This window comes from Phacochoerus africanus, chromosome 1, assembly GCF_016906955.1.
Source record: "Phacochoerus africanus isolate WHEZ1 chromosome 1, ROS_Pafr_v1, whole genome shotgun sequence".
Taxonomy (NCBI): Eukaryota; Metazoa; Chordata; class Mammalia; order Artiodactyla; family Suidae; genus Phacochoerus; species Phacochoerus africanus.
In genome coordinates, this window is record NC_062544.1 from 212019148 (window position 1) to 212037032 (window position 17885).

A 17885-nucleotide genomic window follows, 5' to 3' on the forward strand; every position below is an offset into this window, starting at 1 on the left:
TCCACCCCTAGCCTGGGAAAACACAAAATAAAAAGAGAGTGTCTGCTGTTTTAAGCCACACCTGCTTATGGTCAATTATTATGGCAGCTCTAGAAATCCGACACAGCTTCCTATGGTCTTAGAACTGGAGGGGGATTTGCTCAGCTCACAAGCAGGAAGGTGAGGGCCCAGAAAGAGGTAGCATCTTGCCCTGGGGCCCTCAGTGAGTCAGAGCTGGGACGTGGGTGTCTGAACTCTGGCTCTGATCACGGCAGGTACCTACACCAATGCCTCAGGTGACTCGCCCAGCTTGTGTGATGCCTCTACCTGCTATTCAAGGTCTTCCAGAGTTAGGCCCTGGCCTGACTCAACACAAAGTGCATAGGCTTTGGAGAGATTAGGTAGTTTTATTTTCTTTCTTTCTTTTTAAAGAACTGACGTATAGTTGATACATTATATTGTATTAGTTCAGGTGTCCAGCATAGTGATCCAGTATTTTTGCAGATTATACTCCATTATAAGTTATTACAAAAAAATGGCTGTAATTCCTTGTGCCATACAGTCTATTCTTTTTTTTCAGCCTTGTCCCTGGCATGCAGAAGCTCCCAGACCAGGAATCAAACCCGCGCCACAGCAATGACAATACTGAGTCCTTAACTGCTAGGCCACTAAGGAACTCCCTCATACAGTATATTCTCATTTCTTATCTCTTTTTTAATCTTTTTTTTTTGTCTTTTTGATTTTTCTAGGGCCGCTTCCCTCGGCATATAGAGGTTCCCAGGCTAGGGGTCTAATCGGAGCTGTAGCCGCCGGCCTACACCACAGCCACAGCAACGCCAGAGCCTTAACCCACTGACCTAGGCCAGGGACCGAACCTGCAACCTCATGGTTCCTAGTCAGATTCGTTAACCACTGCGCCACGACAAGAACTCCTTTTTTTTTAGTTTGTAGTTTGTATCTGTTAATCCCACACCCCTAATTTGTTCCTCTGCCCTTTCTTCTCTGCTACTTTTATTTTCTGCGAGTCTGTTTCTCTTTTGGATATGCATTCATTTATCTTATGTTTTAGATTCTACATATAGGTGATATCATACAGGTTTCTTAACTCCCCCAAGCCTCACTCAGTGCTTTCCCTCTTCTGTAAAATGAAGGGGCTGTCATGGACCTCCCAACACTCTCAAGAGAGTGAAACATCTGGATGGATCTGAAGCATCAGTGCAGTGACTACGTGTAGTAGGTTCTCGATATGCTCGAGTTCCCTGATTTTGCCCCTGTCTTAGCGTTCGACGCTAATACCATCCACATGAACCCTGAACCCTTTCCTCCCTCTGGACTTTTCGCTCCTGCCTCTGTCCAGAACAACCTGCCCATCCCTCAGTGAAGCCTGCAGCCCACCCTCTCCATGAAGAGGGCCCCGGTCTCTCACTGTTTGGAATATTCTTTTCCCCACTGAACTCCCAGAGCACTTTGCGTTTAGCTCAGCCCTCCACCATCTCAGATCAAACGTATTTGCACCGATGTTCCATCCCCTGCAACATACCAGAAGTCATCTCTGAATCAATGAATACTGGATTGTAACCTCCTTAGGGATGAGAATGTGTGCCTCCCCTCGGCATTCAGTGAGGAGAGGCCAGCGAAGTTAATATCTGTGATTGAAGAGCTGTTCCTCTGCCAGCGCATTTGCACAGCCCAGCTAAGATGTGACAGGCCCACATGCCCAGAGACAAGTTCAAAACCAAGAGACAAACTAAAACACCAATTGTGTAATATCCTCTCTGCCCTCATTTTGAAAATTTCCAAGGATTTATGACACACCTTCATTGTACTTGTACTTCTTTTGCGATTTCCTGAGACGTAAGAACTGCGACATCTCATCATTTTAGACGTGAAAATCCCAGTGAGGGTGAGGGTCACAGGGCAGAGCAGAGGAGCCCAGTGGGCCACCAGACTTCCATGGACTTGAGCGAGAGCTCCATCACGGGGGAGACCACAGAACCACTGTGTGGATTGGGTCACAGCCATGCTGGTCTTGAATGTCTTTGGTGGTGTGAAGGCCAATAGCAAGGGGCCTTTTTATTAAGGGGCTCAGTGAGTGGCAGCTCAGTGCATCACAGGGAGACATGTGTTTGGCTGATGAGGGCAGCTTCTGCCCCATCTACTATTGAACCTGTGAGCCCCCAGACCCAGCCCTTCATGGAAGGGAGAGCGTGCAGAATATGTGTGCCTCACATGTATGTGCTGAAAGGCCTCTGGCGTTATGTTTAGTTGAAGGCACTTTCCTGAATTGAGATTCAGGCCACATGGGTCCTAACCTTGGCCAGTAAGTAACTGTAAGGCTGGCACCTATACTCTCAGGGCGTCAGTCTTCTGTCTGTAAAACCAGGCGGTTGACTGGTTTATCTTGAAGGGCCCATCCAGTTCTGACCGTCTGTGCTTATGACAGTCCAATTGCTGTGAAAATAAACACATGGTTTATGTCCATTCCATACACAGTTATACTGACTTGGGGGCAAGCCTTGGGCTAGGAGCTGGGGACAGAAAGATGAATTAAATACTGCTACTTCTGTCAAGGAGCTCCTGATCTACTGAGGGAGGCAGAGAGTTAAAGACAGCAATATTGCAAGCAGGTGAGCATGGAGGAGAGGTACACATGAGGGGGCATGGAGAAGGAGTTACAGATCCCAGAACATTTTCCTAGAGAGGATGGGACCTGAGCTGACTCTTTAAAAATGAGGCAGGGTCAGCCAGGGGATATAGCAGGAGGAGCCAGGGGACATAAGCAATGGCAGGAGGACAAGACACTGTCCCATGAACATGCGAGAAGCATAAACTATTCTCCATCACTGAGCATAAACTACAAGGTCAAGAGAGGTGACAAATGGGCTGCAGGGGAGGGCAGGTGCCAGACCTGAACATTCTCATGTGTTATGCTAAAGAGCTGGGAGTGTAACCTGTGGTTACAGGGAAGCTGGTGCATGGTTATAGTGGGAAGAAGTACAAGGTCAGATTTGTGGTTAGGTGGTGACAGAGTGAAGGATGAATCTGAGGTGGGCAGGCAGAGAGAGAATTTTGAGGCTGGAGTAAAAAGGCAGGAATGGGCGCAGATGCGGCTAAATGACTGGGTTAATTGCGGTTGCAGTTGGTATACAGTTAATGTTACTCTAATTGTTTTTTTTTGTTTGTTTGTTTGTTTTTTTTTTTTGGAAGCAGCAGGTCCTCTACTTGGTGGTTCTGACGGGGAGTGCATGGCTTCGGAAAGTGGTGAAGTTTCAGGGTACTCATTGAGAGAAGAGGCAGGAGGAATGGACAGTCGGATGGGAGGTGTTTTGCTGCTATAACAAATTACCACAATTTTGGCTTAAATCAATGTTAATGTACAATTTCTGCTGGTTACAAGTCCAACATAGGTCGGGAGTTCCTGTTGTGGTGCAGCGGAAATGAACCCAACTAGAAACCATAAGGTTGAGGGTTCAATCCCTGGCCTCGCTCAGTGGGTTAAAGATCCATCGTTGCCGTGAGCTGTGGTCATAGATGCAGCACAGATCCTGCGTTGCTGTGGCTGTGGTGTACATTGTCGGCTACAGCTCTGATTTGACCCCTAGCCTGGGAACCTCCATATGCCATGCGTGTGGCCCTAAAAAGACAAAAGACAAAAAAAAAAATAAAAAATAAAAAAGTCCAACATAGGTCTCACAGAGCCTCTTTTCTGGAAACTCTAGGGGAGAATTTGTCCTTGCTTTTCCCACTTTCTAGAGGCCGCCTGCATCCTTTGGACAATGGCCCCTTTTTCCAGCTTCAGAGCCAGGGAAGGAGAGTTGAGTCCTTCTCATATCACATCACTCTGACCCTCTCTTCTGCCTCCTTTCATTTTTAAGGAAAAATAGAGCTGAGATGCATATAACATAAATTAACTCTGTAAAGGGAATAATTAAGTGGGATTTAGCATACTCACAATAGTGCTACCACTACCTCCATCTAGTTCCAAAACATTTTCATTACCCCAAAAGGAAACCCCATAGTCACTTGCTCCTATTCCTTCATCACTCCAGCCCTTGACAACCACCAGTTTGTCTTCTGTGATTATGGATGCACCATGCTGCATGGTTCATGTAAATGGACTCATTTAGTTTGTGTCTTCTTTCACACAGCATAATGTTTTTGAGGTTTCCACTTTCACTTTTCTTTGGGGGGTTCTTTTTAGGGCTGCACGCATAGCATATGGAGGTTCCCAGGCTAGGGGTTGAATCGGAGCTGCAGCTGCCAGCCTATACCACAGCCACAGCAACTCAGGATCCAAGCCACAGCTACGACCTATACCACAGCTCACGGCAATGCTGGATCCTTAACCCACTTAGCAAGGCCAAGGATGGAACCTGCATCCTCATGGATGCTAGTCAAATTCCTTTCTGCTGAGCCACAATGGGAACTCCACTCCACTTACACTTTTAAGGACCCTGGTGATTACAATGAGCCCATCTGGATAATTCAGGATATTTCCCCCTTTTAAGGTTAGCAGTTTAGCAATCTTAATTCCATCTACAATCTTCCTTCCCCTTTGCTATGTACTGTAACATAGGCACAGGTTCTGGGGATTAGGGCATAGACATCTTTCTAGGGGTCATTATTCTGCTTTCTATAGGACAGGTCAGAATGTGTTGAGGCACTGCCTGAACAGATAAGGGCTTCTACTCAACACTTCAGCTGCAGAAGCAGAGCAGAGAGAATGTGGTAGTGGTCCAGGGATAGGGTGGATGCAGCGCACAGAAACTGTGGACCTGATGCTCATGCAGAAGGCGTTGGATGGGAGGAAGGCAAGGATAAGAGGCTAGGAAGGAGGTGATTGTTATCGGGGGTGGAAAATGAAGTGGGCTAGTGCAGGGCTTCCCAAATTTTAGCATCTATTCAGTCATGTATACTCCCAGCACCCAAAGCTAGAAAATTCCAAGGTAGGGTTGGGATCCAGGGATTGGCCCAGGGAATTCTGATGGGCTACAGAATGGTGGGTGAGTCTTCTCTGAGGAATGCTGATGTACATCCTGGAGGTCCTTTTTTAAAATTAGTTTATTTTTTGTTTTTTATTTTTTGGCTCTGGTATGCAGTGGCTTGATGTGGGATCTTAGTTCCCAGACCAGGGGCTGAACCACGGCTGCAACAGTGAAAACACTGACCGCGAGGGACCGCCCTGGAGGTCTCGAGGGGGTTAAATAACTGATGTGAGAGGAGTCAGGAATGAAGAGGGCTGGTTAGAATAAGAGGCTGTAATCACATGTGGAATTTCGAAGTTGGAGAAATCTTGAACCCACTAGAGTCATCTCACCATGGGGCCTTCACACTAGCTCTTTGCCTAACACAAAGTTGTCCATATGTAGCAGCTACATTAAAGAAGTAAAAGGAAACAGGCAAATTTAATTTTAATAGTGTGTGTATTTACTCAATACAGCCAAAATATTCTCATTCAATATATATTTATGACAAACTTATGGAGATAGTCTATATTCTTTTTATCTTACTAAGTCTTTAAAATCCAGGAGTTCCCTGGTGGCTCAGTGGGTTAAGGATCTGGTGTTGTCACTGCTGTGGCTTGGGTCACTGCGGTGGTGTGGCTTTGATCCCTGGCCCGGGAATTTCTACATGCTGTGGGAGTGGCCAGTAAATAAATAAATACTTTCTTCTTCTTCAGAAAAAAATCCCAGCGTGTATTTCATGCTTGTATCACATGTCAGTATGGACCAAGTACAATATTGGCCAGCATAGGTTGGAAAGTTCTCTGTCTGTATCTTTGCCCAGCTGGCTCCATCTCATCCAGGTCTCTGCCCAGAGATGTCTTCTCTGTCTAAACCAGCTACTTTCCACTCCTAATATTGCTTTCTTTTCTTTAGACACTTGCCAGTAACTGATATTTTATTAGTTATTTGTTTGCTTATTATCTACCTCCTCATAGGATATAAATCCCATGAGGGCCAAGACTTGTCTGTCTGCTTTGGTGCAGTATCCACAGCAACTACATCACATCTGCCACAGATGCTCAACAAATATTTGTTGAATGACTGTCTTTTTTTTTTTGCCTTTTATAGGGCCACTCCTGCAGCATATGGAAGTTCCCAGGCTAGGGGGTTGAATCGGAGCTGCAGCCACCGGCCTACGCCACAGCCACAGCAACGCAGGATCCGAGCCACGTCTGCGACCTACACCACAGCTCACGGCAACACCAGATCCTTAACCCACTGAGCGAGGCCAGGGATCGAACCCGCAACCTCATGGTTCCTAGTTGGATTCGTTAACCACTGCACCACGACGGGAACTCCATGACTTTGAAGATTCCAGATATGTCATTTGCCCTCTCTGAAGCCAATGTTCATTCAGTGGGACATAGCCGGAGGGGGACCAAGAGGGAGTGTTCTGGGAGAAATAAGGTGGTAGAAAGCCAGCCTGAAAGTTTCCTGCGAGTTAAAAGGCCAGCTCTGGCATGTTACTTAGAGGCTGGATTTCTTTCCAGCTGTGGCTTGACTGCATTTTTAAACTGCTCCCTTGTCTGATTCTGTGAGAAACCATCTCACCAAGGGTCACTTCTGCCTGGCGCCAGTAGATGGCGCAGTGTCATAAAACAAGGGCAGTCTTCAGTCCCATGCAGTTTCTAAGCCTTTTCCAGCAGGCTTTGCTGAGGTCTATTCTGGAACTTCTCTGTGTCTCAAATCTGCACAGAGTGTGACTCACGTGCTGGAATGTCCACATTTGCCTAGAACTTTTCTGTCCTCCAGAGGTTGAAAACGTTCTTATTAAGAAGGTAGTCCAATAACACCTCTGCAGGCCTGTACATCTGGGACTGACACTCTGGCTGCCATTGGAAAGCTCTGTCGATCACTGGAGTCCTCCCTGGCGCGGTGGTCCACTGGTTTCCCTGTTACTTCATGAAGCCCAAGGAGGTGCCTTTTGCGGAGGCTAAGACCAGCCTTAGCTCCCACCCCTGGTTCCTCATCTTGTCTCCAAACCCTTCTGACCTTGGACCTCTGGGTAATTTGGAAATGCTAACTGCTTGAACATGATGTTTGTGTTAATAGAGTTCAGGCACTTAGACTACGGACCAGCTAAAGGTCACTTAGCACAGGTTCATTTGGTGTTTTTTATTGGAATTTTTTGTTTGGAACACATGCCATCTACTTCATTGCCCCTGCAAGATATTCCAGAAATGCAAGTAGAAGAGAAATTCACTTGGGTTTCAATGGCTTATTAGAGTCCTAACCAGCTCATTCCAACACCCTGCCTCCATTAACCCTCAGTGCAGCTCAGGAGCAAAGCATTATAGCTCTGGTCTAATGACACTTTGGGGCCAGTCAGCCATGAAAAGGCCAGTCCTTCCCTCAGGGACTAGGAGGGCCCCAAATGCATGATCAGGAGACTTTCTTGTTTGATCAGGAAATTTTCTTCTTTCATTGTCGCAATCATTAAACACCACCCTAACCTGCACATGGGCATGCATTTTTATGGTCTCTAATTTTGCTGCTCTCTATATCTGGAAAGCCCTTCAATTCTTCCCTACTTGACACAATCCTGTTCATCCTTTAAACATCACCATCTCCGTGGAAACTTCTCTGATTTTCCTAGTCACAAAGAACTTTTTTCTCCCCGTTTCTCAGAGTACTTTGGTCCTTCTCAGGGCATTTTGTTCACTCTGAATTCCTGTGCACATGCATGTTTCATTCATTCATTCAAAAATTAAGTGATGCCAGGCACTGGGGGAAACAAGGGGCTCTCATAGAACCTGCATTACAGCAGGAGCCCAGAGCTGGGTGAAGTTTACATCCTTCATTGGACTGGGAGGTTGTTGGAGACAGGAATTGAGTCTGCTCTCAGCTCTGGGACTAGCACCAAAAGGTACTCAGGAAAGTTAGTTATACTGAAACTCAGCACAAATGACACTGAGAAAATTGGGTTAGAGTTCAAAGAAAGGTTAAAAGGGTAGATGGCCAGAGAATTTCATCTACATTGAAGAGCTATGCTGGTTCTGAAACCAGGACCTGACTTGGAAGCCAAGACATCCAGATCTCCAGGGTATGGGGTCTGGGGAGCAGGAGGGTCCACTGCCCTCCTCTGGGATGAGCTTGGGAATTTGAGGCAGAGTCATCCAGACATTTATGACCCATTCCAGCTGGAAGTGGTCTTGCTTTGATTGAGCAGAACGTAGAGGCAAGCCGGTTGTTTTAAGTGCCCAGAAATGAGTTACTAGCCAAGGGTCAGGCCGGTTAGATGATTAAAGCGACATTGTCCAGATGGCACTAGAGAAAAGAATGATTAATGCTAATCATTCTTGGTGGAGGGCGGCCGGGCATTATTTGACACAAATTTAAAAAGTCCTTTGAATTTTTACTAGGAATTCTCATCCATAATATGACAAGGATGTAATAAAACCAAATGACTGGCCTGACAAAGTAAAATGAATTCCAACCAGACCCAAGCATTACTTAGAAATGGTATACATCTCTATAACCCGCTCTACTCTGAGGCTGATGGAAGGAGCATTGCTGGGTGTTAGGAGTGGTAAGACTTTATTTGTCAGATCTATGCTATAGTATTCCTTCTAATCGTCTACTACCACTCATCTCACTGTTCACTGTCTGCTCTGTACCTGTGGAGAAAGGGCTCCTACATAGTAAAAGATAAGTCTCAGTGGTTTCCTTGCCCCTCTTTATTTTAATAAAATAAAATTTTGAAAAAAAAATTAAACGTCACCCAGTCATTCTCAGCAGTCACACGCGGAATCACTATTTCCCCTACCTTTGGGCATATCGAATTATAGCCTAAATCCCATCTTGCACCACCTTCCCCAGAAGTTTCGATGGAGACACATTTATTCAGTGAGTTGCGATTCAGCCTAGGGGTGGAGTGTCAGAATTCAGGTTGCTTTTCCTGCGGGGTAACCCCAGGTCTTGGCGATTTTCGCAGATAAAAGAGATGCAGGTAAATTTGGGTTGTAATGGCCAGATTGGACTGGTCTCCCCTTTCCCTCGTCCAAGGGCTGCAACCAGGTCCCTTTAAGAGACCAGGAACCCGTGGGGCGTCGGAGTCCGAAACGGAGCCTCTTCGCTGCTCCTCCCCTGTCCCCGCGCGGCGAATGGTTTGTGCCGGCCTATATTTACCCGAGATCTTCCTCTCGGACGGCAAGGATGTGAGGCTGGCGAGGCGGCTACTGCTCGTGGCACCGCAGGGGGCGCGCTGCAAAGGCGGGCAGCCGAGCTAAGAGATCCCGGGAGCGGAGTTGGACACTCTCCGGAGGGAAGAAATGAGGTAGCGACCGTCCCCGGAGCGGACTATGCGCGTGCCCTGCCCTCTGAGCCCCGCGCTGCCCCGGCCGAGCCAGCCCGGACAGTGAGCCGGCGGAGCCGGAGCCCCCGGCGTCCTGCCGGAGCGAAGATGCAGTGACCCACCGAAGGACTGCTGCGCGGGGCCCGCCGGGGCCAGCCGGACCCACCATCTGAGTGCACTTGGGGCAAGCAGCTGATTCTGGGACCCGCTCGGCCGAGCGGCTTTTTGCCTCCAGCACCCCTTGGGGTGGGGAGCACTGGCTCCTGGGCACACTCGCGGTTGTTTCCTCGGTTTCTGGCCCTAGCCCTGGGGGTTGAGTGTGTGAATGTGAGAGGGGGGCCCTTTTCACCTTCGCCGAGGAGTTCCTGCGTATTCTCGCACCATCCCGGCTGCTTTTGCTGGGGCTTTCTCATTTATTTGCACGCGCGTATCTCTCTCTTTTTTTTCCTAAAGACATTTTCCGCTCCACTCTCGTGCTGTCTTTCTCTCATTTGGCTTGCCTAAGACTCTTTGCCCTCGTTCTGCCCAGGCTGGGGTAAATCTGTGTTCGCCCCCCCCTTCCCCCCACTCCCGCAGTTAAACGTTTTCTTCTTTTTAAAAATTCTTTCCCTACCTCTTTCGGCGGGGTTCCGGAGCGCTATACACGCCCCCGCCCCCACTCCCTCCGACTGGGCCACTCCCAGCAGAGTTTTATTTTTCGGTCTTGCCCGGGCCCAGCCCGGCCGGGGCGGGTGGCTCAGCCGGGTTTCCACCCGGCGCTCCGCCGCCACCGCCGCCAGCTGCGCGGGGGCGCCCTCCGGAGATGCTGCCGTGGAAGAAGCATAAGTTCGAGCTGCTGGCCGAGGCGCCGCCACGGCAGGCGTCCAAGCCCAAGGGCTACGCGGTGAGCCTGCACTACTCGGCGCTCAGCTCGCTGGCTCGGGCTTGCCCCGAAGGCGCGCTCAGCAGGGTGGGAAGCATGTTCCGCTCCAAGCGCAAGAAGCTGCATATCACCAGCGAGGACCCTACTTACACCGTGCTCTACCTGGGCAATGCCACCACCATCCAGGCGCGCGGCGACGGCTGCACTGACCTAGCGGTGGGCAAGATCTGGAGCAAGAGCGAGGCGGGCCGTCAGGGCACCAAGATGAAGCTGACTGTGAGTGCGCAGGGTATCCGCATGGTGCACGCCGAGGAGCGCGCGCTGCGCCGCCCAGGCCACCTCTACCTGCTGCATCGTGTTACCTACTGCGTGGCGGACGCGCGACTGCCCAAGGTCTTCGCCTGGGTGTACCGGCACGAGCTCAAGCACAAGGCAGTAATGCTACGCTGCCACGCGGTGCTGGTGTCCAAGCCCGAGAAGGCGCAGGCCATGGCCCTCCTGCTCTACCAGACGTCCGCCAACGCTCTGGCGGAATTTAAACGGCTCAAGCGGCGGGACGACGCGCGTCACCAGCAGCAGGAGCTGGTGGGCGCGCACACCATTCCCCTGGTGCCGCTGCGCAAGCTGCTCCTGCACGGACCCTGCTGCTACAAACCGCCAGTGGAGCGCAGCCGCAGCGCGCCCAAGCTCGGCTCCATTACCGAGGACCTGCTTGGCGAACAGCAGGAGCAGGAGCAGGAGCTGCAGGAGGAAGAGGAGGAGGAGCACACGGAGGGCTGCCTGAATGAGGAGGAAGAGGATCGAGCCGGGGAGGGAGGCCCGGCAGAGCAAGAGGCAGAGGCGCCGCAGGAGCTCGTGGTGGCCATGCACTTCGAATGCGGGGACTTGCTGGAAACGCTGGAAAGCAGCCGCGAGGAGGCGCTGGGGGAGGGCGGGGTCTCGCCGGGCCCTGAGGCTGGGCCGCCGCCTCTGCTACTGGGCAGTGCCTCCGACATGAAGGCCGAGCTCTCGCAGCTTATTAACGACCTGGGCGAACTCAGCTTCGGCAACGACGTGCGCAGCCTGCAGGCGGACCTGCGGGTGACGCGCCTGCTGTCGGGCGAGAGCACCGGCAGCGAGAGCTCCATCGAAGGCGGGGGCCCGGACGCCACTACTGCCACCACCGAGGACCAGTCCACCGACTGCGCCAGCCCAGATGAGCCCCTCTCGGGCTGAACTCCTAGTCATGCACTGTGCGCGCCCCTTTGGCCCCCTACCCTCTCCATCATCTCCTTACCGTCCCCCACCCCCCAGGAAAGGGGAAACGGGACACTTGAGGCCCAGACCCGCCCCCTCATACTTTTGGCTCTGTTTGAAGCGGGGCTCAGATTGCACGTGGAGATATGGGGGAGAGAAACCCTAACAAGGCAGGGGAGAGAGGCAGGCCTCTGGGGTCTGGAGAGAGGAAGGGCCGCTGGTGTTAGCAAAGCCCTGCAGGCGTGAGGTGCCTGCCGGCCAGTTTCCTGTTTGTGGGGCAGCTGGGGCCTCAGGAGGAGGGGTTAACTTCCTCCCCCACCCCCCAACTGGGAGCGGCCTAGCGCTGTCATTGACAAGTCATTTGAAAAAAAAAAAAAAAGAATTTGTTCTCACAATGTTTGAGGCTTTGATGCCACCTCCTTGCCCCTCGTCTTCTTGGTGCGAACGCTTGGGTTGTTTACCTCAGATTCAGACCCTTGAAATTTTGCCAAATTCCTCAAATAACTGGTGGGGAGAGGAGGGGGGAAGAAAGAAAGTTGCATTTTGTTTACAGTTAAAGACATCGAATATCTAAAAAAGGAGTTTTCCTTTAGAAACACACACACCTTCCTACTCAAAAGATCACACTCCATGATACTGTGTAAAATATTTTTGCACTGTCGTGAAGTATTTTTGACTTTTTTTTTGTACATAACTGTGTTCTCAGAGTCGAATGTTTATATCTTTTGCTGTGCAAAAGGGACATGTAAAATGTTGTTCAGTTGTATATACGGAAATGTGTATAAAACATTTTGTTATTTTTTAAGAGTAGCACTGCCCTGGTTCTGTTTGCACGCCAGTGGGGAAAGAATAAAGAGGAAAATTGAACAGACAGGTGAGTGTCCAGAGCTGCTTCAGCAAATGCTTGGCCTGGTGGGCGGGAGAGCATATGCCCATGGCTGGGAGGGGGTGGGAGGACAGCCTTTGGCCATGGTGGGGCTTGGAGGTGATGGGGGAACAGGAACCCACTTTATGTGTGGTCTGTGGGCTTTCTGGTCCTCTGCAACTCTGGGCCCTATTCTTTGCTTATTAAGTTGTGTGAGCTCGGACTCTTCCTGGCCACTTTTGAGTTCATTCTTGGAGATGCTGGGCAAATTCTGTGCCCCATTCCCAGACCTTGTGAGGTTATTTAGGGCGGGGTGAGTTTCAACGTCTTCTGAGGTTTTACCACCTCTTTCTGTGGTTCATCTTTTCCTTTCCTAACAGCTCAAGGAGCTTTAGAGATGAGAATTAGAGACCTAACGAAAGTCCTGGTGAGGGGTGGGGAGGGAGAGGAGGGGTCTTAGAGGAGTGAGACCATCTCTGCTTTTTCCTGGGAGGAAAATAAAGGAGAGAGGCAAGTGGAGAAGTTCCAGTCACGGCCTGAGTGAGTCATGGTGCAGGTGGGCTTGGGGCGGGGGGCGGGGGGCAGGTGGAAGAGCCTGTTTCCTTTCCTTTGACACCCCAACATGACCCAGTGGGAGAATGGTGTGGAGGTCAAGGCCGAGAAGGACTGTTAGAGCTTGGGCTGTGTGTGTGTCTTAGCGTTTTCATGCTTTCTGTGTGTTTGTTTCTGTTGTAAATGCCAAACAGATGTCTCTAGTTTGGCTACACCCGATCAGCTGGAAGCTGTAACAAGAGCTGCAAAAACTATGCCTTCTGCAAATTATTTTTTTCCCTTTGCCCCTGTGGGCCCCCTTTCCTGTGCTGCAGAAACAGATCGCCCTCCTGGCCTTCCCTGGTGTCCGGAGGCCCTTGGCTTTGTTTTTATCATAAATATGTTCTGAGTAACTAGACCTAGTGATCCTAAGGAATCTGTAATTCATTGGAACCAGAGAGGAAGGTGAGGTGGGTGGGGGAGGCTGGGGGAAGGAGATGGGGAAGATTTTCTAGCAATTAATAGGAATGGGTCATGCATCAGATGATCCTTAGAAAAGCAAAGGGTGGGTGGATGGGAAATCTTAGAATATTCATAGTCACTTCTTGCGGCATTAGATTAAGATCCATCTTTTATTTCTATTCTGTTATATTTTTGGTTGGGTTGGGAGTCCCAACCCTTTCCCAAACATGTCACAGTATTGAATGATATTTTCAACCCCCCAGGTAGAGAGCGGGCAGGGAAAGTCTGCTGTGGGAGCCATCACTATTTTGCATGATTAGATTTTACATTTCAATTTATTTCCACACACTACCAAGTTCCTCTCTTGTTTGAAACTGATGAGAACATTAGACAGGGTGAAGATCACTTGGCTAATACTGGGAGTGGGGCAGGGTCTGCATGTCTTCCTTTTTTTTTGGCCATGCCCATGACATGTGGAAGTTCCCAGGCCAGGGTTGAACCCATGCCACAGCAGTGTCCGGAGTTGCTGCAGTGACAACACCAGCTCCTTAACCTTCTGTGCCATCAGGGAACTCCTGCATGTCTTCCTTCTTAATTCAACTGATGTGTCCAGTGAGAATGCCAAAGTGGCTTCTGTCTGTGACCGACTGGGATATGGTGATTAGTCAAGAGAGTTCAGACAAATGACCTTTACAGCAACACAATCAATAAATATAAAGTAACTGTCTCCTTAAAGCCTGATTTCCCCTGTCATCTGATTTATTAACAGGGAAAGGGGGCTTAGGGGCTGAGGAAAGAGGAGGAAGAAAAGAAAGAACCAGCAAAAGAACCAGCTCCCTCTTTCCCTCCCCCCTGATGCCCTCGCTTCCCTCCTTCCTCTCCTCTCCTTTTTGGCTTTTATCCCCACTGCACCCCAGGGCTCTGGCTGATGTAATTCTAGAAGAGATGCAAAGGTGATACATGATTCACCTCTTCTTACATCTCAGTCTTCCAGGGAGGATATCACTGGTGTAAGGAGAGATGTTTTGAATGAAAAACCCTAAACCTGAAAACCAATTTAGTCCTAACACTCAAAGGGAAAAGAGTGGTGTGACAAAAGCAAAACAAAGCAGAGGAAATACACATTCCAGAAAAGCACCCGAGGTCTGGTGTACTCATCAAATTTAGTTTTACAAGGTGAAGCTTGCATTTCTCCTTTACAATCTGATGGTGCTTTAAATGTAGTGAGATGCTTGCCACATTCTTCCCCAGCCTCGGTAATCCTCCGTGTCCAGCATTGCAGTACTGACTGCGTGAAAAACGGACTGACTTCTGCTGCAAGAGAGATGGTTGCAGGGCTGGCCGTGTGTGTTCACAGAGGAGGAGGTGTTCCTCAGCCTCTCTTGGCACCAACTCCCATATTCCTTTGTACAATTTGTGGTGTGTGTTGAGGAAGGAGGGAGGAGTAGGATGGTGTAAAATAAACAATAGTATTACGTACTCTCTCAACTATTACAATTTCAAAGAACACCAGCTCTATCTATATGCATGCTCCTCCCCAAAGAAAACCTCCCTCTCATTGCACCACAGTCAGCAGAAGAGTAGGTTTTAAACAAATTAGAAAGGCTCTGTTATACCAAGAGAGCACAATGCCCTTCCAGGGACAGAGCCACTTTTAAGAGTTCTGCTTGTGAACAGAGAGAGAACTGGTTGTGAAATCCATCCGTGGCACTACACTGGAGATGAAAAAACCTCATGAGAGTCACCATGAGAAACATAATGATTCTATTAGGAGCTCCTTGCCCTCATTTTTAACAGGATTTAGTCAAGTAATGAACAGAACTCTTTCCTCTGTGTGGTATGCATCAGTGGCCCTGGCATCTGCTGGTAAGTGATGCATGACGGAACCAGAAATGTGTGTGGACTGCTGGGGCAGGAGCCTTGTCTGATGTATGGGAAACTACTTTGGGCTCCAGGTGGGCAGGAGGCAGGCCACCAGGGCCAGGGTGCTCTGCACTCTTGGCACCAGACTTTTCTATAGTCTAGGTATTTTTTATCTCTAGGTATTTTTTGATTTCTTCTTTGGTTTCTCCAGTGATTCATTGGTTGTTAAGCAGCATATCATTTAGGCTCCACGTGTTCATGTTTTTTGCAGATTTTTTCTTGTAGTTGATTTCTAGCCTCACAGTGTTGTTGTTGCAAAAGATGCTTGATATAATTTCTGTTTTCTTAAATCTACCCAGGCTTGCTTTGTGACCCAGCATGTGATCTATCCTGGAGAGTGTTCCATGTGCTTGGCCACATCCGGATCTGGCTTTATTGTTAGCTGGGGCCTTTTCTGCTTCTGCTGGCATATCCATGTCACCCATCCACAATGTGTTTGGAACCACTCTCACTGCCCCTGGCCCCCAGCCCCGGCTCTGGAGTGACCCAATTTGAACAGCTTTGACTAACCATCACTTTGGTGGTTTGAATGGCTAAGTGGCCCTGGAGGTGAAACCCCATTCCTTCACTTCTATAGGGCTGTTCAGTGGCACCAGCAAAGGCCCTTGTTTTTGACCTCCAGAAAGAGCAGCCCTTCAGATGGCCTCCTTTCCTGTCTCTCTATCTCTCTCCAACCCTACTTCCTCCTGTAACACATTATTCCCCTCAGGCTTCTTCTTTTACCCAGCTTCTTATGAGACCCTGGATTCATTTCTCTCCTCCTTCTCACAAACCTAGCTCAGATTTTAATCACAACAAAGAAAAGAAAGCCCAAACTTGAAGGGAAAAACAAACTAAAAACATAGTCAGCACCAACCCTGCAATTCCAGGACATGCTCTGGCCCTTGCCCCCATTTATAAATGAACAAATGAGGCGCAGAAAGTGATGTCCTGCCCAAGGTTATACACAGAGACACCAAGACCCAGGGGTCCAAACTCCTAAACCTGTGCTCTTTTCACGTTCTTCCAGATTTTCAGCTTTGGAATGGCAGAAACTGGCAGTTGAATTGTTCTTTGTTTCTCCTTTTTTTTATGTGCCCCTACACATTACACATGGTAGATGCTAGATGATAAACTTGTGTGCCATTCATCAACATGCCACTCCTACCACCAAGCATGCATGAGTGTCTATTAGCTGTGTGATACTGGAGGTAGAGGGGTCAGGTGTCTGTCTTTCTGGCAAGGATGCTGCTAGTGGGTGTGGTGACAGCCCCCAGAAAAACTTGATTTCCTTTTTCTTCCACCCTTGAGATCTGGTCTGGCAAGACCTCAATCTAGAAGAGCAGGTGTATTTGAGGATAGGAGGGCTCTTTGCCACTGCACCCTGTTTATTAATCACCTGTATCCATCCTGGTTGGCTGAGTTCTCCAAGGAGAGGCATGTGACTTTAAGCATCTCTGATTCACCAAACTTAGCACAGGACCCACCACTTAGTAGGTGCTTAGGAAATGCTAAAGAAAGAGAAAAGGGAGGATTCCACTTGAGGCTAGAACAGGGCTGATAAAGCCCTCATCACCGAGATGGAGGAGCTAATATTTTAAGGATATATGTTTGGAGAGGAAGGAAGATTGGGATAAATTGACTCCTTATCTCTACATGAGATAGATTCAGTTCTCAAGATTTTCCTAGAACTTCCCTGACCTTCCTAGGGTGAAGGGAGAAGGAAGGTTAACTTGAACATGGCTTTGAATTGCAGTCACCAAAGTTATTTCCCAAATCCCTATAATTCGACCCCAATAAAGGCTCACATAAAGTGGCATGGCAGAAAGCTGATAGAAAGAACCTTGGACTCAGGCCTTGAAGTGATCTGGACTCTGTCTGCATTGACCTGGTCACTTCCCCTCTCTAGCCTCAGGATCCTCATAGGTAAAATGGATGGGTTGGATCAGATAGGAGCAAAACTAATGTTCTGAACTAAAGAAGGAACAGAGGTTAAGGTCAAGTGTGTTTCTGCCTTCTCCTAGTGGGTGAGAATAGAAGAAACCTCTGACTTGGGCTAGAAACTTTCTGGGGATCTGAGGACATCTTTAGGACTCATTATAGCCTGGACCTTCACCAGAGTCTAATTTGGAAGTGACATTTCCTAGGTTGGGTCAGAGCAGGAATTGCCTATTAGGCATCCGTTTCACACTACCTCAAAACCTGGAGGCCATGAGGTGTCCTACAAAGCAGGCTGATAATGAATCTGAGGGCCAGGGTAGGAAATAGAGAGTAACTTTCCTAAGACCACTCAGCAACCTGGGGCCGGAAGTCAGATCTCCTGACTCCATGTCCTATACTCTTTTTCCTGTATCTTTTAGGTTGGGATAAGTTAGTTTGGAAGTAATGCAGACACATCCAAGGAAATCTGGAAGAGCCCAGGTGTCTGATTAACCACTGAGGCTACCTGGTGGCATGGCACTTTGTTTTTTTAACAATGGAGACCAGGACCCACAGCAACAACTCTGAGAGTAAGCAGGAGTTGGCATCCTGGGATATGCTTCCCCACCCCCTTTTTCTTCCCTGCCCCAGGATCCGTTCCAATCCTGGCATCCTGGGATATGCTTCCCCACCCCCTTTTTCTTCCCTGCCCCAGGATCCGTTCCAATCCTGGAATCCTTCTCCCAGAAGAATTTTTTCTTTGCCTCCTGTCAGGGATTCTCCCTCCCTTCTGTTCCGGGATTAGCCAACAGTGAATGGCTCAAGAGG

General features: G+C 49.0%; 1 protein-coding gene across 1 annotated transcript; it reads left to right on the forward strand.

Moving 5' to 3' along the window:
- The first annotated feature begins 9118 nt into the window (after positions 1-9118).
- Positions 9119-12250, forward strand: FAM43A (family with sequence similarity 43 member A). Its single transcript, XM_047789142.1, has one exon. It carries the CDS (start codon positions 10082-10084, stop codon positions 11354-11356), a length of 1275 nt encoding a protein of 424 aa, XP_047645098.1. The 5' UTR covers positions 9119-10081; the 3' UTR covers positions 11357-12250.
- The last annotated feature ends 5635 nt before the right edge of the window (positions 12251-17885 follow it).